Source organism: Rhinoderma darwinii, chromosome 9, assembly GCF_050947455.1.
Source record: "Rhinoderma darwinii isolate aRhiDar2 chromosome 9, aRhiDar2.hap1, whole genome shotgun sequence".
In the NCBI taxonomy this organism is placed as follows: Eukaryota; Metazoa; Chordata; class Amphibia; order Anura; family Rhinodermatidae; genus Rhinoderma; species Rhinoderma darwinii.
The window spans coordinates 87,076,580-87,102,631 of record NC_134695.1 but is presented as its reverse complement, the minus strand read 5'-3'; the positions used below and the strand labels follow the sequence as shown (position 1 = coordinate 87,102,631).

Genomic DNA, 26,052 nt, shown 5'->3' with positions numbered 1-26,052 from the left:
TGGGTATCTTCTGTATATAATTATATATGTATAGCTGGTATAAGTTATACATCTTCTTGTATATAGTGATATGGAGCATGCTGGTATAACCTGGGCATCTTCTGTATATAGTTATATATGTACAGCTGGTATAAGTTATACATCTTCTTGTATATAGTGATATGGAGCATGCTGGTATAACCTGGGCATCTTCTGTATATAGTTATATATGTACAGCTGGTATAAGTTATACATCTTCTTGTATATAGTGATATGGAGCATGCTGGTATAACCTGGGTATGTTCTGTATATAATTATATATGTACAGCTGGTATAAGTTATACATCTTCTTGTATATAGTGATATGGAGCATGCTGGTATAACCTGGGCATCTTCTGTATATAGTTATATATGTAAAGCTGGTATAAGTTATACATCTTCTTGTATATAGTGATATGGAGCATGCTGGTATAACCTGGGTATGTTCTGTATATAATTATATATGTAGAGCTGGTATAAGTTATACATCTTCTTGTATATAGTGATATGGAGTATGCTGGTATAACCTGGGCATCTTCTGTATATAATTATATATGTACAGCTGGTATAAGTTATACATCTTCTTGTATATAGTGATATGGAGCATGCTGGTATAACCCGGGTATCTTCTGTATATAATTATATATGTACAGCTGGTATAAGTTATACATCTTCTTGTATATATTGATATGGAGCATGCTGGTATAACCTGGGTATCTTCTGTATATAATTATATATGTACAGCTGGTATAAGTTATACATCTTCTTGTATATAGTGATATGGAGCTTGCCGGTATAACCTGGGTATCTCCTGTATATAATTATATATGTGCAGCTGGTATTAGTTATACATCTTCTTGTATATAGTGATATGGAGCATGCTGGTATAACCTGGGTATCTTCTGTATATAATTATATATGTACAGCTGGTATAATTTATACATCTTCTTGTATATAGTGATATGGAGCATGCTGGTATAACCTGGGTATCTTCTGTATATAATTATATATGTACAGCTGGTATAAGTTATACATCTTCTTGTATATAGTGATATGGAGCATGCTGGTATAACCTGGGAATCTTCTGTATATAATTATATATGTACAGCTGGTATAAGTTATACATCTTCTTGTATATAGTGATATGAAGCATGCTGGTATAACCTGGGTATCTTCTGTATATAATTATATATGTACAGCTGGTATAAGTTATACATCTTCTTGTATATAGTGATATGGAGCATGCTGGTATAACCTGGGTATCTTCTGTATATAATGATATATGTACAGCTGGTATAAGTTATACATCTTCTTGTATATAGTGATATGGAGCATGCTGGTATAACCTGGGTGTCTTCTGTATATAATTCTATATGTACAGCTGGTATAAGTTATACATCTTCTTGTATATAGTGATATGGAGCATGCTGGTATAACCTGGGTATCTTCTGTATATAATTATATATGTATAGCTGGTATAAGTTATACATCTTCTTGTATATAGTGATATGGAGCATGCTGGTATAACCTGGGCATCTTCTGTATATAATTATATATGTACAGCTGGTATAAGTTATACATCTTCTTGTATATAGTGATATGGAGCATGCTGGTATAACCTGGGCATCTTCTGTATATAGTTATATATGTACAGCTGGTATAAGTTATACATCTTCTTGTATATAGTGATATGGAGCATGCTGGTATAACCTGGGTATGTTCTGTATATAATTATATATGTACAGCTGGTATAAGTTATACATCTTCTTGTATATAGTGATATGGAGCATGCTGGTATAACCTGGGCATCTTCTGTATATAGTTATATATGTAAAGCTGGTATAAGTTATACATCTTCTTGTATATAGTGATATGGAGCATGCTGGTATAACCTGGGTATGTTCTGTATATAATTATATATGTAGAGCTGGTATAAGTTATACATCTTCTTGTATATAGTGATATGGAGTATGCTGGTATAACCTGGGCATCTTCTGTATATAATTATATATGTACAGCTGGTATAAGTTATACATCTTCTTGTATATAGTGATATGGAGCATGCTGGTATAACCCGGGTATCTTCTGTATATAATTATATATGTACAGCTGGTATAAGTTATACATCTTCTTGTATATAGTGATATGGAGCATGCTGGTATAACCTGGGTATCTCCTGTATATAATTATATATGTACAGCTGGTATAAGTTATACATCTTCTTGTATATAGTGATATGGAGCATGCTGGTATAACCTGGGTATCACCTGTATATAATTATATATGTACAGCTGGTATAAGTTATACATCTTCTTGTATATAGTGATATGGAGCATGCTGGTATAACCTGGGTATCTCCTGTATATAATTATATATGTACAGCTGGTATAAGTTATACATCTTCTTGTATATAGTGATATGGAGCATGCTGGTATAACCTGGGTATCACCTGTATATAATTATATATGTACAGCTGGTATAAGTTATACATCTTCTTGTATATAGTGATATGGAGCATGCTGGTATAACCTGGGTATCACCTGTATATAATTATATATGTACAGCTGGTATAAGTTATACATCTTCTTGTATATAGTGATATGGAGCATGCTGGTATAACCTGGGCATCTTCTGTATATAATTATATAGGTACAGCTGGTATAAGTTATACATCTTCTTGTATATAGTGATATGGAGCATGCTGGTATAACCTGGGTATCTTCTGTATATAATTATATATGTACAGCTGGTATAAGTTATACATCTTCTTGTATATAGTGATATGGAGCATGCTGGTATAACCTGGGTATCTCCTGTATATAATTATATATGTACAGCTGGTATAAGATATACATCTTCTTGTATATAGTGATATGGAGCATGCTGGTATAACCTGGGCATCTTCTGTATATAGTTATATATGTACAGCTGGTATAAGTTATACATCTTCTTGTATATAGTGATATGGAGCATTCTGCTATAACCTGGGTATCTTCTGTATATAACTATATATGTACGGCTGGTATAAGTTATACATCTTCTTGTATATAGTGATGTGGAGCATGCTGGTATAACCTGGGTATCTTCTGTATATAATTATATATGTACAGCTGGTATAAGTTACACATCTTCTTGTATATAGTGATATGGAGCATGCTGGTATAGCCTGGGTATCTTCTGTATATAATTATATATGTACAGCTGGTATAAGTTATACATCTTCTTGTATATAGTGATATGGAGCATGCTGGTATAACCTGGGTATCTTCTGTATATAATTATATATGTACAGCTGGTATAAGTTATACATCTTCTTGTATATAGTGATATGGAGCATGCTGGTATAACCTGGGTATCTTCTGTATATAGTTATATATGTACAGCTGGTATAAGTTATACATCTTCTTGTATATAGTGATATGGAGCATGCTGGTATAACCTGGGTATCTTCTGTATATAATTATATATGTACAGCTGGTATAAGTTACACATCTTCTTGTATATAGTGATATGGAGCATGCTGGTATAACCTGGGTATCTTCTGTATATAATTATATCCCATGCATACCAATTTTATTCTGTCAAAGTAAAATATGATGCTGAAATTAAAGTATTATTTATGATAACGAATGCAAAGAGGGAAGAGGTTAGTGAACGCTCCTCAGTTCCTGCTGTTACCGCTATACAAGTTGCATTTGCATTTTTTGTCTGTCGCTGGAAAAATAAATAACGTTCATCCCGGTGGCATTTTTGCCTACAACATCCCATAATGCTCTCTGGCAGCTGTATTAATTACCAATAATGAGTGGGGCTGAACAATAGGTTATCCTTATGTAAACATAAATGCACAGTCGGCTGTAATGGCAGCAAAAAAAAATAATTTTGCGCCATTTTCCTGTTTTTAAAATTGCCAATTGTAATACACGTCCTCCCCTCTCTAATATTGTTTAACATTTAGTGACGTTATATAATGAGCCTTTGGGTCAAAATTCTTCTCAGCAGTTAGGAAAGATGAATGACAACCAATGTGTCCTACATTACGGCTCCCACCGGGGTAGTCACCCAGCTTTTCCGTACTCGCCAACGGTCCCGACCATGGTGAGGCAATCCTGCAAAAGGAGCTGTTTTTGCAAATTTAAATGGAAAGGGGCACTATTTTTGTGGGCGTTCCCGGGTGGAATAGGGCGGAGCTTAACCTGTCCTGATTTTAGGGACTTAGATGTTGGTAAGTATGTCTTTTCTGGGCGTGAGCTGCCAAGTTATACATCAATATGGAACAGGCAGGGGATGTTTCTCTGTGTAACAAAGTTTTTATATTTCACGAATGTTTACTGATAACCTTCGTTCGGGCTGTGATAGCGGCCATTATTTTATCACACAACTTTCCCAGAAACACTAAACACTAAACACTAAAAATAAATGGCTGAATAGATTATTCACACAAGTGGGTAACAAAGTTGTATTATGTAGGTTAGAAAGAAGTATAGATAAGGATACAGGATATATAAGTATAAGTATAAATACAGGATAGATAAGACTTCAGCATCTGACTACACAGGACTTGTGCGTAGTCTGTTGCCATGGAGATACATACATCTGCATAGGACATTTTTCATTAAGATTATTTGCAAAGTTGCATAATATTTCATTTTGTGAGTACAGTATGTACATAATGCTTCGTAGCAAAGAACCAAATTCTTTTAATTATGGGGTGCACCCCCCCCCCCCCCCCACCCCTGGCGTGATTCACATCCTTATTATTTGCAATAAGGGAAAATTTAGAGAAATCATCTCTATCCCAAGAACTATAAGCTGAGATTTCCATCTTCCCAACAGAGGTTTCTGCATTTTCAATAGCTGCCAAGTGCTGATGTCAGATCCCAAAACCTTGTGGTCATCAAAATTGTTTTCTGTGCCTCAGGGTAACTGCGTCTGCAACCAATGATTCCAGCGTGCCAGGGCATTTGCCCGGAGAAGGAAACTGTTGAATTGTCTGGTAATTACATCAGCTTGGCACACACTGCAGCCTGGCATGCCTGAAATAGAATGGACAAGGCATTAGAAAGTGGATTTGCCCACTGGCTGCTCCCTGCAATGCCCAGTCTGTGGCTGCTGGTATAGATAACATGGGCATAGTGGGGGTATTGTGTGTGTAGACTGCTGAACCCCCTGTCCGGTCATGAATGAGGTTAACACTTTAGTTTCCGCTCACCTGCACTTCTTCAGCATTTATAGGGTTGAATAGGATAATGTTCGGTATTCAGTAACTGTTGTCAGTGTTATTTCTTAAAGGGAATCTTCACTTTATATACCATGTGTGAAATCATCCCCTTTCCAAATAACGGCTCATGCACTCGGCATAATTGGTATCCTGGTGGCTCATCTAGAAATGTTTGGATACTGCTGCATACTCTATGGGCACTGCTATATACTGTATTAACACTGCTGTATACTCTATGTGCACTGCTATATATTGTATTAGTACTGCTGTATATTCTATGGGCACTGCTATATTGTATTAGTACTGCTGTATACTGTGTGGGCACTGCTATATATTGTATTAGTACTGCTGTATACTCTATGGGCACTGCTATATTGTATTGGTACTGCTGTATACGCTATGGGCACTGCTATATTGTATTAGTACTTCTGTATACTGTATGGGCACTGCTATATATTGTATTAGCACTGCTGTATACTCTATGCGCACTCCTATATATTGTATTAGAACTGCTGTATACTCTATGGGCACTGCTATATTGTATTAGTACTGCTGTATACTCTATGGGCACTGCTATATTGTATTGGTACTGCTGTATACTCTATGGGCACTGCTACATTGTATTAGTACTGCTGTATACTGTATGAGCACTGCTATATATTGTATTAGCAGTGCTGTATACTCTATGGACACTGCTACATTGTATTAGTACTGCTGTATACTGTATGAGCACTGCTATATATTGTATTAGCACTGCTGTATACTGTATGGGCACTGCTATACATTGTATTAGTACTGCTGCATACTATATGGGCACTGCTATATTGTATTAGTACTGCTGTATACTGTATGGGCACTGCTATATTGTATTTGTACTGCTGCATACTGTATGGGCACTGCTATATTGTATTAGTACTGCTGTATACTGTGTGGGCACTGCTATATATTGTATTAGTACTGCTGTATACTGTATGGGCACTGCTATATATTGTATTAGTACTGCTGTATACTGTATGGGCACTGCTATATATAGTATTAGTACTGCTGTATACTGTGTGGGCACTGCTATATATTGTATTAGTACTGCTGTATACTGTATGGGCACTGCTATATATTGTATTAGTACTGCTGCATACTGTATGGGCACTGCTATATTGTATTAGTACTGCTGTATACTGTATGGGCACTGCTATATTGTATTAGTACTGCTGCATACTGTATGGGCACTGCTATATTGTATTAGTACTGCTGTATACTCTATGGGCACTGCTATATTGTATTAGTACTGCTGTATACTCTATGGGCACTGCTATATTGTATTAGTACTTCTGTATACTCTATGGGCACTGCTATATTGTATTAGCACTGCTGTATACTATATGGGCACTGCTATCTATTGTATTAGTACTGCTGTATACTCTATGGGCACTGCTATATTGTATTAGTACTGCTGTATACTCTATGGGCACTGCTATATTGTATTAGTACTGCTGTATACTCTATGGGCACTGCTATATTGTATTAGTACTTCTGTATACTCTATGGGCACTGCTATATTGTATTAGCACTGCTGTATACTATATGGGCACTGCTATCTATTGTATTAGTACTGCTGTATACTCTATGGGCACTGCTATATTGTATTAGTACTGCTGTATACTCTATGGGCACTGCTATATTGTATTAGTACTGCTGTATACTATATGGGCACTGCTATCTATTGTATTAGCACTGCTGTATACTCTATGGGCACTGCTATATTGTATTAGTACTGCTGTATACTCTATGGGCACTGCTATATTGTATTAGTACTGCTGTATACTGTATGAGCACTGCTATATATTGTATTAGCAGTGCTGTATACTCTATGGACACTGCTACATTGTATTAGTACTGCTGTTTACTGTATGAGCACTGCTATATATTGTATTAGCACTGCTGTATGCTCTATGGGCACTGCTATATTGTATTAGTACTGCTGTATACTCTATGGGCACTGCTATATTGTATTAGTACTACTGTATACTCTATGGACACTGCTATATATTGTATTAGTACTGCTGTATACTCTATGGGCACTGCTATATATTGTATTAGTACTGCTGTATACTCTATGGGCACTGCTATATTGTATTAGTACTGCTGTATACTGTATGGGCACTGCTATATTGTATTAGTACTGCTGTATACACTATGGGCACTGCTATATTGTATTAGCACTGCTATATACTATATGGGCACTGCTATATTGTATTAGTACTGCTGTATACTGTATGGGCACTGCTATATTGTATTAGCACTGCTGTATACTCTATGGGCACTGCTATATTGTATTAGTACTGCTGTATACTCTATGGGCACTGCTATATTGTATTAGTACTGCTGTATACTCTATGGGCACTGCTATATTGTATTAGTACTGCTGTATATTCTATGGGCACTGCTATATTGTATTAGTACTGCTGTATACTCTATGGGCACTGCTATATTGTATTAGTACTGCTGTATACTCTATGGGCACTGCTATATTGTATTAGTACTGCTGTATACTCTATGGGCACTGTTATATATTGTATTAGTACTGCTGTATACTCTATGGGCACTGCTATATTGTATTAGTACTGCTGTATACTCTATGGGCACTGCTATATTGTATTAGTACTGCTGTATACTCTATGGGCACTGCTATATTGTATTAGTACTGCTGTATACTCTATGGGCACTGTTATATATTGTATTAGTACTGCTGTATACTGTATGGGCACTGCTATATTGTATTAGCACTGCTGTATACTCTATGGGCACTGCTATATTGTATTAGTACTGCTGTATACTCTATGGGCACTGCTATATTGTATTAGTACTGCTGTATACTCTATGGGCACTGCTATATTGTATTAGTACTGCTGTATATTCTATGGGCACTGCTATATTGTATTAGTACTGCTGTATACTCTATGGGCACTGCTATATTGTATTAGTACTGCTGTATACTCTATGGGCACTGCTATATTGTATTAGTACTGCTGTATACTCTATGGGCACTGTTATATATTGTATTAGTACTCCTGTATACTTTATGGGCACTGCTATATTGTATTAGTACTGCTGTATACTCTATGGGCACTGCTATATTGTATTAGTACTGCTGTATACTCTATGGGCACTGCTATATTGTATTAGTACTGCTGTATACTCTATGGGCACTGTTATATATTGTATTAGTACTGCTATATACTCTATGGGCACTGCTATATTGTATTAGTACTGCTGTATACTCTATGGGCACTGCTATATTGTATTAGTACTGCTGTATACTCTATGGGCACTGCTATATTGTATTAGTACTGCTGTATATTCTATGGGCACTGCTATATTGTATTAGTACTGCTGTATATTCTATGGGCACTGCTATATTGTATTAGTACTGCTGTATACTAGCAGAAAAAGAGAAACTTGATCCAGCGCTGGGTTTAAAAGGAAGTAATATTCCAACTTTATTCCAAATATATTAAAAAGTCCATATACATAGGGGTAGATGCATCAGATAGAAGGCCTGCTACAGATTCATCCACCCCTATGGATATGGAAATTTTACTGCTATATATACTGTATGGGCACTGCTATATATACTGTGTGGGCACTGCTATATATTGTATGTGTACTGCTGTATATTTTAGTAGCACTGCTATATATACTGTGTGGGCACTCCAGTATGTTGTATGGCTGCTGCTGTGTACTGTATTACCCTTTGACGGCCACTATATATTCTATGGATACTAATCTACTATACGTTATTGGGCAAAGCTGGATAATTTTAGGGGCACTGCTGTATACTGTATGGCCGCTATGGTATATTATATGGTAACTGTTGTGTATTATTGTGGCTGGTTCTATATTGTATGGGCTACTTTATATTGTATAGATGAAAATTAAATGACCACTGCTGTATATTATATTATAATGGTACTGCTGTAGATTATATTATATTGGTACTGCTGTATATTATATTATAATGGTACTGCTGTAGAATATATTATAATGGTACTGCTGCATATTATATTGGTACTGCTGTATATTAGATTATATTGGTACTGCTGTATATTATATTATATTGGTACTGCTGCATATTATATTATAATTGTACTGCTGTAGAATATATTATAATGGTACTGCTCCATATTATATTATATTATATTGGTACTGTAATGACCGGGGGTAAGGAAACAGACAAGTGAGCCCTAATCTACCCGCCACTCAGTCCCTGCCTACTTGCAACGACCCGCCCTAGGCGACGGGGTACAACTGGGCGACAGTCCCTACGCTCAATAAGTGCACGACAGACAAACAGACAAGGGTACACAGAAGCAAGGGAAAAGGGGCAGTTGCCCACGGCAACATCGAGAGCAATAAGAGTGGTGAACGAGCCGAGTCAAACCAGGAGTGTACGAGGTACCAAACGCAGAGCAGGAGAGTAGTCAGTAAGCCAGGGTCGATATGAAGCAGGGTCAAATGGTTAAAGAAGCTGCAGCAGGGCCAGGAAACCAAACGAGAAGAATCACAAGCAAGGAGGAACAGGAAAGGCAGGTATAAATAGACAGAGGGCGGGAGCTAGCTCCGTCTGGCCAGGCTGTGATAGGCTCTCCCACTCCTAAGCCTGCCATCCTGAGTGGTGGAAGATGGAGTCAGTCTCACATACATAGAAGCAGGTAAAGACTGATTACCTATGGGCGTAGATACAGAAGCTGTGCCTGGCAGATCCTTAACAGGTACTGCTGTATCTTATATTATATTGGTATTGCTGCATATTATATTATATTATATTGGTACTGCTGTATATTATATTATATTGGTACTGCTGTATATTATATTATATTGGTACTGCTGTATATTATATTATATTGGTACTGCTGCATATTATATTATATTATATTGGTACTGCTGTATATTATATTATAATGGTACTTCTCCATATTATATTATATTGGTGCCTCATATTATATTATATTGGTACTGCTGTATATTATATTATATTGGTGCTGCTGCATATTATATTATATTGGTACTGCTGTATATTATATTATATTGGTACTGCTGTATATTATATTATATTGGTGCTGCTGTATATTATATTATATTGGTGCTGCTGTATATTATATTATATTGGTACTGCTGTATATTATATTATATTGGTGCTGCTGTATATTATATTATATTGGTGCTGCTGTATATTATATTATATTGGTACTGCTGTATATTATATTATATTGGTGCTGCTGTATATTATATTATATTGGTACTGCTGTATATTATATTATATTGGTGCTGCTGTATATTATATTATATTGGTACTGCTGTATATTATATTATATTGGTGCTGCTGTATATTATATTATATTGGTGCTGCTGTATATTCTATTATATTGGTACTGCTGTATATTCTATTATAATAGTACTGCTGCAGAATATATTATAATGGTACTGCTGTATATTCTATTATATTGGTACTGCTGTATATTCTATTATATTGGTACTGCTGTATATTCTATTATATTGGTACTGCTGTATATTATATTATATTGGTGCTGCTGTATATTATATTATATTGGTGCTGCTGTATATTCTATTATATTGGTACTGCTGTATATTCTATTATAATAGTACTGCTGCAGAATATATTATAATGGTACTGCTGTATATTCTATTATAATGGTACTGCTGTATATTCTATTATATTGGTACTGCTGTATATTCTATTATAATGGTACTGCTGTATATTCTATTATATTGGTACTGCTGTATATTGGTTGTTTACTGCTGTATATTATGGTAACTGCTGTATATAGTTTGAGCACTTCTATAAATTATATAATCCAAGGAACAAACGAAATCTAGGAGCTGCACTGTAGCATGTAGTGGCCGCTATCCTCAGAGGAATCTTGACAAAAGACCTCAAAACGAAATTAGACCCCAATCCAAAAGAAGAGGCAGCACTCCGATGGTATAGAAAAATACAACATGTATTCACCCAACATACAGACGTTTCATCTTCCCATTGAAGGGCTTGAAAATGCCTTCAATTGGAAGGTGAAACGTTGCCTGTATGTTGGGTGAATACATGTTGTATTTTTCTATACCATCGGAGTGCTGCCTCTTCTTTTGGATTGGGGTCTATAAGTTATATGATATTCTATGTCTATGTCTATATACTTTATGAACGTTGCTGTGAATTGTATGTATATTATATGACCACTAATGTAAACGGTGTAGGTCCTATACATTGTAAGGTCACTAATCTACATTGTATGGGAATATTGTATATGAAATTTTATGGGTACTGCTGTATATTATATGGCAACAGCTGTATATTGTTTGGGCATGCAGTGGCTGGCGCTATATATCATATCTGGGTAATAATACGGCTCCTGCTATTATTAGGGCAGATATGTGGCTGGTTTTACTGTATGAACCTTATAATGGGGATTCTCTGTAAGGCGGCACCACTATGCGGCTCTACTGAAGGGTCAGTAGACTGTGTGGGCACTGCTATTTGGCTTGTCACTTGATGTCATGTCTAATGGTTTTTACCAAAAATGGTAGTGGAGACATAACTACGCTCCACATGTCGTTTTCTCCAAATTAATTTCTTATCAGGGTTGTTCACATTGGATAATCCCTTTTTTATTAGAAGGGTATCCCAAAAATAAGCTGATTACAGGGTGTGCCACTGCTGGAACCCCCCAGCATTTAGTTGTAATAGTGGAACATAGCAGCAAGTGTTCAACTTCCCTGCAGCGCCTCCACAGGGGAAATTAAGCATTACATGGTGCTCATTGCAATTGTTATGCTGTCCATGTAAAGGATAGACATGCTGGGTCCTCCAGAGAAAGAGACTTTAGATCTTTAATAAAGAATAAAAAATAGAGGGACCACCCTCCATTAACTTCTTAGATGCCAGAGATGCAGCGACAATCATTATGAGGTTGTGTTGTATTGTATGAATCATGAAGTCTATGGCCGATACAATGAAGTTCACACGTAGGGTAAATACTGCCAATTTTCTGCAGCGGAAAATCCTCAGCATAAAACAGTAGCCGTAGAGGGAATGAGATATGAACAAATCTCCTCCACAAGCTGCGTAAATGATGAGCGGAAAAAACGCTCAGACATTGACCTGCGGTGCGTTTTTTTATTCCGCAGCAAGTCAATTGTATTTGCGTAATCTCTGCTTTTTTTGTTGTGGGTTTTCCCCATTGAATTCAATGGGGAGAAAAAACCCGCAAAAAATAGCAGTTGTTGCCATTTTTATGGCGGAAAAGCTGCGATTCCGCCGCAAAAATCGCAACTCAGAAAAAAAAAATCTGATACTTACCCAGAATTCTGTGCTTCTTCATCCAGGTTTTTTTTGGCCGGAATTCCCTGTGGCGCCTAGGGCGGATACGATGTGTGCTTTTACGCAGCATATCCGCCCTGGGTGAACATAGCCTGAAGGTGAGTATTCTGCAGCGATAGGGACCGGACCGTTCTGCCCGGCGCCACTCTCTGTGCAGGGTCCGGTAGTGACTCTGTCTTTGTACGGCTCTCGTTGCTCTGATAATGTCTCTGATTAGATCTCGCATTTCTTATCTCTGATTATCATCCCCTCTGCAGCTGCCCGGTATAGAAACCCAGAGGCGTTTGTGCTGAGGCCACCAAACATGATAATTTTTATCTTCTATACATTCACCATGTAACCCTGATTGCCTAAAGTGCGCACAATGAGAGCGCTGAAAGCTGCAGACCGAGACCAATCAGCGGATCAAAATATGACTGATTAGATATTATGAGCGAAACGCGCGTCTCTTCCAGATAGACGAGTGTGTAGGTTGGCCACATTGTGAAGGGGATTAGATGCTCGGCGCAATACAGGCTGTATCGCTGCCCCCCAAGAAACCCTTTTATGTAAAGGAAAACCGAAGCGACCTTTCTGACATTGATATTTCATGTACAGAACACCAGACAAATAAAACACCTGCAGTAACTTGAACGCTTAAAGGGGCCACTACACCTAATAATAATACAGCAGCGTTATAAGAGGAGCAGCTGATATCAGTCACACATACAGTATAGGTCAATGTTTATGGTGGTTCTCAGAACTGCAGGTATAAAGTAGTGATGGGGTAACATATTTTTACGGGATTCCTGGCAATCGTTTTATTATAGACTAATACATTCAGCTTCTTCCCTGCCTGGAATGGCTGATAACAGACATCAATAGATTCAACTGGAATGCACAGCTAATGCAGAGAAGCTGGGGTTTAAGATTACTGTCGCTTTAAAGCATGCCACCAGCCAAAAATGGAAATTTGAAGTGCTCTAGAATCCACATCTGTATTAAAGGGGTATTCTGCTTTGGACAATCCCTTCTTGTTGGAAGGGCCCTTGTCAATAAGCAGATCACAAAGAGTCACCCTGCTGGGACACCCAGTGATCAGCTGTAACCTGTGGGGAAACCTAGCAGTAAGTGTTCAGTTTCCCTGCAGCGCCTCCGCAGGGGAAATTCAGTATTACACAGTGGTCATTTATATCAATGTGTTGTCTGTGTAATGCAGGACAGGACAGGTCCTCCAGGGCGAGAGACGCTCTATGTAACAGCTCTGGTAAAGAGATGAGGATCCTGAACAGAGGACCCTCCCCCCTATATATTAAGTTCAGCTGTTTATCCATCAGTCCTGTCAATATCTGTTGATCGGGAATAGTCAAAGTTCATGAGGTCACAGTCTGGACTCCTTGTCTCTTTCTGAGACCATAAGCCTGTATGATGACATCATAATGTTCCCTGGGTTCCCCTACCCTCATGCTCCTGTCAGTTGGAGTCCCCTCTCATTGCTACACCCTTTCTGTTTCCCATTGGGTTCAGTGAGACATATACAGAAGGAGATAGATAAGCAGAGCTCACAGTGTGCAGTAATGGTCCAAGGAGTGCAGGGATGTGTGGTGATGTCATCAAGGAGGAAAGTCCTGGCAAGGCTGTACCTAGATATCTTGTTTTACAATCTTACATTTGTGACCAAAAAATTCATTTCAGCCCCTCCACCCTGACTTCTTTTCGACACTTCCCATTGAAATTTGCTTATTAACAACTTACTGAATTTTTTTGTAATATCTCTGGAGACCGTTTCTGGAGTACATAACCCGATCAGACCCGGAGCTTCATTGAGAACACTTGTGAAGACAAAGTAGTAAATAGAAACACATAATAGGGATGATACGTTCCAATAGCCTGCTTGTTGATGGTTTCCCAGCAGAAAACCGATTTCTACACAGCACAGAGTAAAAATGAATTGTTGGGACAGCAAAATAGATCATAAAAATATATTACGATGACACTGGATTTTACATGGACTGTCTATAGATTTAATGGTAGTTAAATGAGGAAAATTCCTTTAAGTAGCCTCCTATGTGTACAGGTAAAGAATTATACTGCCACCTAGTGTCCAGATTCAAGCGATCTGTGCCATGTTTTAAATAGAGCTCTCAGGTCTAAGGTGGAGATATAAGGGCATGGCCACACGTAGCGGATTTGCTCTGGCATTCCGCTGCGGACACTCCGCAGCGGAAATCCGCAGCGGACGCGTTTCTCCATTGCCTTCCACAGCTTTGTGGTTGGGTTAGTTTACACGTTGTGGACAATTCCGCTGCGGAGCATAGGCTGCGGTGCGGAATTTGGTGTCCGCATCATACAATGGTTGTTGCGGACGTGTGGCGGACTGGTTGCGGACTCATTGCGGAATTTCTCCATTGACTTCAATGGAGATTCTAAGTTCCGCAATGAAGTCCGCAGATGTAATGTAGATGTTATGTGTGCTGCGGAGCGTATTGGTTTTTATATTTCTAGGTATACAGCCAGACTGAGGAAGTCAATGGGGCTCCCGTAATTACGGGTGACTACGTGTGTGCACCCATAATTACAGGAGCGTTGCTAGGCGACGTCAGTAAATAGTCACTGTCCAGGGTGCTGAAAGAGTTAAGCGATCGGCAGTAACTGTTTCCGCACCCTGGACAGTGACTTCCGATCACAATATACATCAACCTGTAAAAAAAATAGAAGTTCATACTTACCGAGAACTCCCTGCTTCTTCCTCCAGTCCGGCCTCCCGGGATGACGTTTCAGTCTAAGTGACGGCTGCAGCCAATCACAGGCCAATCACAGGCTGCAGCCAATCACAGGCCAATCACAGGCTGCAGCCAATCACAGGCCAATCACAGGCTGCAGCCAATCACAGGCCAATCACAGGCTGCAGCCAATCACAGACCAATCACAGGCTGCAGCGGTCACATGGACTGCCGCGTCATCCAGGGAGGTCGGGCTGGATGCCGAAAGAGGGACGCGTCACCAAGGCAACGGCCGGTAAGTATGAAATTCTTTTACTTTCACTAGGGAAAGTGCTGCCCCTTCTCTCTATCCTGCACTGATAGAGAGAAGGGAAGCACTTTCACCTCAATACGCAGCGGCTAGTCCGCATCAATTAAATGCCAATTTTGGGCAGATCCGCCACGTCTGGGCATGCCCTTAAGCTGATGAATTGCGGATATTGACGTATGTGTGTTCTTGCTTTTTCTATATTTTTGTCTTGGTCGGAAACTGTAAAAATCAAATATTCCTGCAAATTTTCCATTTCAACATGTTCTGCCTCTAATCCCAGGTCGGCTAAGAAGAATTTATTAAATCACGCTGTCAAAAAGTCATTTAAATCAAGAGCTGAAAATATTCTTCCCTGACAATTGCTTCTTAAAAATAGCCGCCACTAATCAACAGTAGCGCGCAGGAAAGCGACAGGCGAGCCCCAATAGCAGCTGTTTATTCATCAGTGTCAAGGCTGCGCTCATACGCCGGTGTCCCAGCTGCTCCTGACGTTACTGGTGAAGGAATGATGACATTTCTGGAGAAACAATGTATCAAGCGAATGACAGTCGCATGGCGGACCAGGAGAAGGCGAGAAGAAAGTCCTCAAGTTTCAAAAATAACTCAATGTTTTTCTCTTTTTTAGTTACCACTAAAGGAGGGAACAATGTCTTCATTCTAGAATTGCATTATTATTAATAGACTAAGATTCTGATATTTATATATCCTGATTATACTGATAAAATCACCTGGGGAGGGGTAATTATCTGATTACATTTTATAAACCAATATAAAATATATTAAAATATATAGATATAATTTATCTTTTTATCCCACTCATATCTATCTATCTATCTATCTATCTATCTATCTATCTATCTATCTATCTATCTATCTCATATCTATCTCATATCTATCTCATATCTATCTCATATCTATCTCATATCTATCTATCTATCTATCTATCTATCTAATCTATCTCATATCTGTCTATCTATCTATCTATCTATCTATCTATCTAATCTATCTCATATCTGTCTATCTATCTATCTATCTATCTATCTATCTAATATCTATCTATCTATCTATCTATCTATCTATCTATCTATCTAATCTATCTCATATCTATCTATCTCATATCTGTCTATCTATCTATCTATCTAATCTATCTCATATCTGTCTATCTATCTATCTATCTATCTATCTATCTATCTATCTATCTATCTATCTATCTATCTAATATCTATCTATCTATCTATCTATCTATCTATCTAATCTATCTCATATCTATCTATCTCATATCTGTCTATCTATCTATCTATCTATCTATCTATCTAATCTATCTCATATCTATCTATCTAATATCTATCTATCTATCTATCTATCTATCTATCTATCTATCTATCTATCTATCTAATCTATCTCATATCTGTCTATCTATCTATCTATCTATCTATCTATCTATCTATCTCATATCTATCTATCTCATATCTATCTATCTATCTATCTATCTATCTCATATCTATCTATCTATCTATCTATCTATCTATCTATCTATCTATCTATCTCATATCTATCTATCTCATATCTATCTATCTATCTATCTATCTATCTATCCATATCTATCTATCTATCTATCTATCTATCTATCTATCTATCTATCTATCTATCTATCTATCTCATATCTATCTATCTCATATCTATCTATCATCTATCTATCTATCTATCTATCCATATCTATCTATCTATCTATCTATCTATCTATCTCATATCTATCTATCTATCTATCTATCTATCTATCTATCTATCTATCTATCTCATATCTATCTATCTATCTATCTATCTATCTATCTCATATCTATCTATCGATCTCATATCTATCTATCTATCTATCTATCTATCTATCTATCTCATATCTATCTATCTATCTATCTATCTATCCATATCTATCTATCTATCTATCTATCTATCTATCTATCTCATATCTATCTATCTATCTATCTATCTCATATCTATCTATCTATCTATCTATCTCATATCTATCTATCGATCTCATATCTATCTATCTATCTATCTATCTCATATCTATCTATCTATCTATCTATCTATCTATCTATCTATCCATCTCATATCTATCTATCTATCTATCTATCTATCTATCTATCTATCTATCTATCTATCTATCTATCTCATATCTATCTATCTATCTATCTATCTATCTATCTATCTATCTATCTATCCAGACAAATGGATCCAGCAGCACCGGTATAGTGTGGGTGCAAGCCCTAGGGAGTAGACCAAGATCCCAATTCTATATAATGCAAAAAATAGGCAGCACTCTGATGTATTTCAGGTGAAAAAAAAGTGGGTACTTTATTGTCCCATGTGTGTGCAACGTTTCAGCTCCTTCCTCTAGATCTATCTATCTATCTCATATCTATCTATATTACCCGTCACTACTACTCCCTTTAATATTGTACATCTATAAGGTAATGGTATTCCTGGTGACTGCTCCCCCACTGCCATTAACAAATTATTAGTGTCTTTTATTCTCTGCCTATAATTTCTTTTCTTTCTTGGAAATCTCATCATTCAGGCTTTTCGCCATAGTGGCAGCATTCCCAGGAGCAGGCGCCTTCTCGTACATTATAACACATAGTGGATTAGGAAATGATTTACACAATATATATGTAAACAGAATATCTTAATGCTGCAGAGCCCCCAGCAGGCGCCGGCCATGTCATAGATTTCAGCTTTCCACATAGTCAGCGCAACCAACTGTGACCAATGTCAGTCCAATTAGCGACATGATGGAGGTGAGGCTGCCCTCTAGGGGATGCCTAAGTAATAACAGTTTATTTGCTAGCATCTTCTACAGAGTGGTGTATGCGTCTCTTTAAGAAGCCAGAAACATTTGGAAGGGGTTCGCTGTATCTTTTAGAAGGGGGGTTGTCAAAAACTTTCTATCTGGACGGGCTGCCATGAGCCATTGTGGTTACTGACTGTCCATTTAAAGAGCAACTCCGTATACAATTGGTATTACCATCAATGATACTGTGATTTCTTGTCAGTTATATGGGCAAACAAGTGGCGCACACCTCGAATTAAATTTGTCGCATGCCACTGTATACCTATATAGTGGTATACATTGCAGCATTCTGTCGGAGGGAAAACGTATAACTCCGACCGAAGGATCAACCGTAATGGGAATCAAGTATAAGAAATATGGCTGCCAGCAGAGGACGGGTAATTCCTAACATTTCTATGTCTCCAGCCACGACAATCTCGGAGGACCGGTGTTTGCAGGAGTCTGATCAGATCTCATTTGCAATTCCATGAATAAACAAATGCGGGAAGAATCCTGACATGTTTACTTCTCATTATAAAGCTCAGCTCGGTAATTCCGCCTCGCAGTGTATACAGCTCGCTATACGGGGAACACGTGGAGGAGAGTAATTGAATATAATGTGATTTTGCAAACCAGTACACACGACTCAGTTGGCTGCACAAATTGAAATTGCATCTGTAGGCGCGATATGTTGCAGCTGGTATGACAAATATATAGGAAGCCAAATCCTGACATAGGTATAAGTTATATTTGTCTATTCCCGTCATCTCCAGTCCTGGAAGAAGAAAAAAAGTGAAGTGTTAAAGGGACATGAACCTTAAGCCAAAGAAGCTTGTATCCGCTGATCTAGGTTGTATTTCTTTAAGTAATGTAAATTTAGTACCATGATGATGGATGAAGAATGCTGGATGATGGGTGGAGAAAGATGGATGATTGCTTATGATAAAGGATGATGAATGATGGATGATTGATTGATGAATGATGGATGATGGATGAAGAATGATGGATAGATGATGGATGATGGGTGGAGAAAGATGGATGATTGCTTATGATAAAGGATGATGAATGATGGATGATGATTGATGATGATGGATGGATGGATGGATGAAGAAAGATGGATGATTGATGGGTGATTGATTTGATGATGATGGCTAATGGATGATGGATGAAGAATGATGGATAGATGATGGATGATGGGTGGAGAAAGATGGATGATTGCTTATGATAAAGGATGATAGATGATTGGGTGATTGATTTGATGATGATGATGGCTAATGGATGAAGGATGATTGATGATAAAGGATGATGGATGAAGAAAGATGGATGATTGATGATGATCGATGATGATGGATGGATGGATGATGGATGAAGAAAGATGGATGATTGCTTATGATAAAGGATGATGAATGATGGATGAATGATGGATGATGATGGATGGATGATGGATGAAGAAAGATGGATGATTGATGGGTGATTGATTTGATGATGATGATAGCTAATGGATGATGGATGAAGAATGATGGATAGATGATGGATGATGGGTGGAGAAAGATGGATGATTGCTTATGATAAAGGATGATAGATGATTGGGTGATTGATTTGATGATGATGGCTAATGGATGATGGATGAAGGATGATTGATGATGATAAAGGATGATGGATGGATGATGGATGAAGAAAGATGGATGATTGATGGGTGATTGATTTGATGATGATGATGATGGATGAAGAATGATGGATGATTGATGATGATTGATGATGATGCTGGATGGATGGATGATGGATGAAGAAAGATGGATGATTGATGGGTGATTGATGATGATGGATGATGGATGGATGGATGGATGGATGGATGATGGATGAAGAAAGATGGATGATTGATGATGATAAAGGATGATGGATGGATGATTGATAATTGATGATAAGGGATTATGATGATGATGGATAATGTATGATGGATGAAGAACGATTGATGATGATAAAGGATTATGATAATGGATGATGTATAATTGATGATGAATGATGATGATGTCATGTTTTGGTTGGTTTTTCAATATCTCCAGCTTCATTTATAAGGATCATATTTAAGGTGTAATTTCACTTTCAACAACATTCTGCAGTATAAATCTATATGAAAAGTAATTTTGCAGATACTTTGCTTTACTCAGCTGTACCAATTTTTAGTTATTTTAATTAAATTTACACCATTTATATCCAATGTTGTTTTCAAAATTCTGCAGGTTGCCGGGGAAACAGACAGCAGTTTAGCCCCACCCCGCTGTCAGATATGTGATCTCACAGCCGAGCCTATCCTGGCCAAACTTCAGGTCTGAAAACCTGAACTAATAGCATCATAGAGACCTATATTGTTGTTAGTTTGTGTTATTAGACCCATGGAGATAAGCGGCCTTAATACAGGGAATTACAATTGTGTGAAACTGTAGCTATCGTCTGAGCTCCCACAATACACTGCTCTCTGGTAACAACAAATTCGCAGAATACTAAATGTTGCTTTAAACATGAATGGAGAAGGGAACATCATGTTCCTCTAAACAAGTACAGGATAAGGGCGCATGCACAAGTGCGGATTACAGATTCATGTTGTACAGATCCATAATATAGCACCCATAGAAATCTAGGGGCCCATACTGTACCCAGGTGCGTAGCTAGGGGGGCAGGTGGGGCATGTGCACCGGGCGCAACTAAGAGGGAAGTTGGGGGTCCGCCGAGGCTCTGGCCGGGTATCCACTCCCAGAGGGAGCCCCTGACATCCCTGCCATATATGGACAGTGATATCAGAGGCTCTTCCTGGAGCGGAATCCCCTGGCAGAGCCGCTCTGGCAGGGGTATCCGCTCCAGGAGGAGACACTGACGTCACTGCCCATATATGGACAGGTACGCCAGGGGCTCCTCCAGTAGAGGAATCCCCAGCCAGAGTGTCGGCAACAGTCGGATTCCACTCCCAAAGGGAGCCCCTGCCGTCCCTGCCATATATGGACAGTGACGTGAGGGCTCCTCCTGGAGCAGAATCCCCTGCCAGAGCCGCTCTAGCAGGGGATTCCGCTCAAGGAGGAGACCCTGACGTCACTGTCCATATATGGATAGGGACATCAAGACTCCCTCTAAGAGCGGAATTCCACAGGAACGTCAAGTGCTCCTCCAGGAGAGGAATCCCCCAGCCAAAGAATCGGCAACCCTCTGGCTGGGGATTCTACTCCTAGAGGGAGCCTCAATGGTTGTATGACACTTTCTTCTAGGGGGGGTGTGACAATATCTACAGGCTGGCCTGTGTGGCAGTATCTACAAGGGGAGTATGTGGCACTATCTACAAGGGGGGTATGTGGCACTATCTACAAGGGGGGGCTGTGTGACAGTAATTACAAGGGGGTATGTGGCACTATCTACAAGGGGAGGTATGTGGAACTATCTACAAGGGGGCTGTGTGACAGTATCTACAAGGTGGACCTATCTTCAGGTGGGCTGTTTGGCGCTATCTACAAGAGGAGGTGTGGCACTATCTACAAAAAGGAGGTGTGGAACTATCTTCAGGGGGGATGTGTGGCATTAAGTATAAGGGGGGTCTGTGCAGCAGTATCTACAAAGGGGGTGTGTGGCACTACTTACAAGCGGCTTTGTGGTACTATTTACAGGGAGCTGTGTGGCAGTATCTACAAGGGGGGTGTGGCAGTATCTACAAGGGGGGGTGTGGCAGTATCTACAAGGGGGGGTGTGGCAGTATCTACAAGGGGGGTGTGGCAGTATCTATAAGGGGGTGTGTGGCAATATCTACAAGGGGGTGTGTGGCAGTATCTACAGGGGGGGTGTGGCAGTATCTACAAGGGGGGTGTGGCAGTATCTACAAGGGGGTGTGTGGCAGTATCTACAAGGGGGTGTGTGGCAGTATCTACAAGGGGGTGTGTGGCAGTATCTACAAGAGGGTGTGTGGCAGTATCTACAAGGGGGTGTGTGGCAGTATCTACAAGGGGGTGTGTGGCAGTATCTACAAGGGGGTGTGGCAGTATCTATAAGGGGGTGTGTGGCAGTATCTACAGGGGGGGTGTGGCAGTATCTACAAGGGGGTGTGTGGCAGTATCTACAAGGGGGTGTGTGGCAGTATCTACAAGGGGGGTGTGGCAGTATCTACAAGAGGGTGTGTGGCAGTATCTACAAGGGGGTGTGTGGCAGTATCTACAAGAGGGTGTGTGGCAGTATCTACAAGGGGGGTGTGGCAGTATCTACAAGGGGGGTGTGGCAGTATCTATAAGGGGGTGTGTGGCAGTATCTACAAGGGGGTGTGTGGCAGTATCTACAAGGGGGTGTGTGGCAGTATCTATAAGGGGGTGTGTGGCAGTATCTACAGGGGGTGTGTGGCAGTATCTACAAGGGGGTGTGTGGCAGTATCTACAAGGGGGTGTGTGGCAGTATCTACAAGGGGGTGTGTGGCAGTATCTACAAGGGGGGTGTGGCAGTATCTACAAGGGGGTGTGTGGCAGTATCTACAAGGGGGTGTGTGGCAGTATCTACAAGGGGGTGTGTGGCAGTATCTACAAGGGGGTGTGTGGCAGTATCTACAAGGGGGTGTGTGGCAGTATCTACAAGGGGGTGTGTGGCAGTATCTACAAGGGGGTGTGTGGCAGTATCTACAAGGGGGGTGTGGCAGTATCTACAAGGGGGGTGTGGCAGTATCTACAGGGGGGTGTGGCAGTATCTACAAGGGGGGTGTGGCAGTATCTACAAGGGGGGGTGTGGCAGTATCTACAAGGGGGGTGTGGCAGTATCTACAAGGGGGTGTGTGGCAGTATCTACAAGGGGTGTGTGGCAGTATCTACAGGGGGGTGTGGCAGTATCTACAAGGGGGGTGTGGCAGTATCTACAAGGGGGGTGTGGCAGTATCTACAAGGGGGGTGTGGCAGTATCTACAGGGGGGTGTGGCAGTATCTACAAGGGGGGTGTGGCAGTATCTACAAGGGGGTGTGTGGCAGTATCTACAAGAGGAGGCTGTTCATTATTTCTCCAGATAGTCTCATTAGCCTCGGTTAAACAATCTGTTTTATTCAGGCACTGACCTCGTTAATCTATTTTCTTTTAGTTTATTGTTATGGTAACTCCCTTATAGAAATATATTGCTTGTAAAATGTGCAAATGTTTTTAGGGTCGAGTTACATTAAAAAAAATGTGGAAAAAAAATGACATCTCATTGATTGGTAGAGAAAGCAAACATGGCGAGGGGGAAGGAGATGTCAGGAAAGAGGTTCGGGGGGGGGGGGCCAAACTGTATCTTTGCCCCAGGTGCTGGAGAACCTAGCTACGCCTCTGCTGTACCTCTGTGTGTTTCTCATCTCTTACAAAAGGCTCCGTGGCACCCGAGTTCTGCTAAGGAGGCACAGTATGGACCTATAGGTTTCTATAGGCGCTATATTACGGACCTGTACAACATGGATCTGTAATACTGATGTGTGCAAAAGGCCTAACCAATCCAAATAATGGGTCACAGGTGGGGGTAAAACTACCAGGATCCACACCATTCACTCTGCATCGGCTGTGGCGTACATTATAGCTCTCATTAGAACTTTAAATAATGTTACGTTAGTTAACAAATAAATTAAATAGATCTTATACTCTAGTCACATCCAAAGCTGCATTCAAAATTCATCTTCATTGTTACTTTTGAAGCTGTACAAACTCATATCTTTATGTTCCCACCTACTACCTGTACTGATCCTGCAGTGCTGTGTTGCATTGTGGGAGAAATAGTGTTGTAACCAGACAGTGGTTTTTTTTTTTCGTTTTTGTTGATTTTTTGCAGTTTGGCGGTTGTTGTGTATGACGTACAGACATGAATGCCTTCTAATCAGATTATCTGTTGTCTTGCAGGAACAGGACCAAATCTTGCCAGCGATCCGATCCTCTACACGTTCCTGTTGATATTTCATCAGCTCGTCTTCTTACTATTCAGCCACTGACGGACCATTTTGTGAATCATTCCTGAACCAACCAAACAGCCCATAGGAACTTTATCCAAATCCCTCCCTTAATGAAAGCTGCAAATTTAGAAAGGACAGACAAAAAAAAGACTGAATGAAGCATGGCAAACACATCACAGTGAAAATACAGTGTAAAAAAAGGGAAAAAAAGGAAAAAAAAAACATATTTTTGGAGAAACTTGTAAGAAATTAACCTCCCGAAATGGCGCGTCTAGTTCGAAGCAAAAACAAGAGTCTGGTCTCAGCCTTGCTGCGCGCTCGGCCATTATGATTTCCGAACACGATTACAAGATCCATCATTTATCAGGCATTTTCTTTAAAAAAAAAAAAATTCTTTGTCGTTGTTTTTGCACGAACTGTTGAGCAGTTATTTTTACGATCTGTTCATTTATTGAGTTGACAGAGACGTTTTCCCGAAGAAGAAAAAAAAAATATTTTTAATTAGAATGTTTTGGATTTTCTTTTTTTTATTTGGTCCTTTTTCTTAAATTATTTAATTTAGGATTTTATTTTTTATTTTATTTTTTGTCGTCAAAAGGCACATGTCAAATCCATTATTACTCACCGTCAATAATATTTATTTTTAAATAAAGATTGGAAACAAGAAATGAAAATTTGTTTATAACAAAAAAAAAACTGTATTGTATAATGCGAAATAACAGTTGAATAAAATGATTTTGAGATAAGACACAAATATTTTATATTCAGTAAAAACAAAAATTCTGAATTTTATATAAATTTTTGGTGAAAAATTAAAGGGAATCTGTCCAGAGGGGTAACCTAAAGCCCCTGGGTCCTAATACAAAAAGTGGGAAAGGGCTCCCAATTATGGCGTATCCTCATCAGTGTTATTACGAAAATTCATATATGGGATTTAATTTGGTTGCAGGGAGATTTTTTTCCCTGACATCTTCTGCTCATGGATATCGTTTAGACTTTTTCTGGATCAACACAGTGAGAAACTACAAAACTGTAGATTAGAGGGATTGTCCAATTAAGAAAACCCTTGGTCATACACCCTATCAGGGAATTCTGGGTTAATATAGGGGGTCTTCTAGTAGACAGCGGTTACATAGAGAGTCTCTCCCTCTGGAGGACCTGTCCTGTATTACACAGACAACACATTGATATGAACGGACACTGTGTAATGCTTCATTTCCCCTGTGGTGGTGCTGCAGGGAAACTGAACACTTACTGCCAGGTTTCCCCATAGATTACAGCTGATCACTGGGGGTCCCAGTTGGGGAAAACTTTGTGATCTGCTTATTGCCAAGGGACCTTCTAACAAGTTGGGATTGTCTAAAGTGATGAACCCCTTTAATAGTGACTATTAGAACGTATGAACATGTGAATAAAAGTTGGACTAGAAGTTACATACATTGTTTAATAGACTTGTCCATCATATAAGTGTCCAAAAATAACCAAATCATACGAAAACGTTAATTTGCATATATTATTGGTTATATACTGGATCCAAAGAATCTAGAGCATAAAAACAGATATCTCCGACACGGATCACATTGTAGTTGAATGACTAGATAGAAAAACATTAATATATAACCATTTCCTTGAAGATATTTTTAATTAAATTTTTTCA

The 26,052-nt window shown here is 39.1% G+C and overlaps 1 protein-coding gene across 2 annotated transcripts in view; it reads left to right on the top strand.

Moving 5' to 3' along the window:
* Positions 1 to 25,067, top strand: part of VSTM2B (V-set and transmembrane domain containing 2B) — a 70,283-nt gene extending 45,216 nt beyond the window's left edge. For both annotated transcript variants that reach the window (XM_075838416.1, XM_075838417.1), the window contains one exon: positions 24,346 to 25,067. In XM_075838416.1, the coding sequence (XP_075694531.1) occupies positions 24,346 to 24,434 (89 nt within the window). In that variant the 3' untranslated portion in view covers positions 24,435 to 25,067. The remainder of the gene's footprint in view (positions 1 to 24,345) is intronic.
* Positions 25,068 to 26,052: the final 985 nt, after the last annotated feature.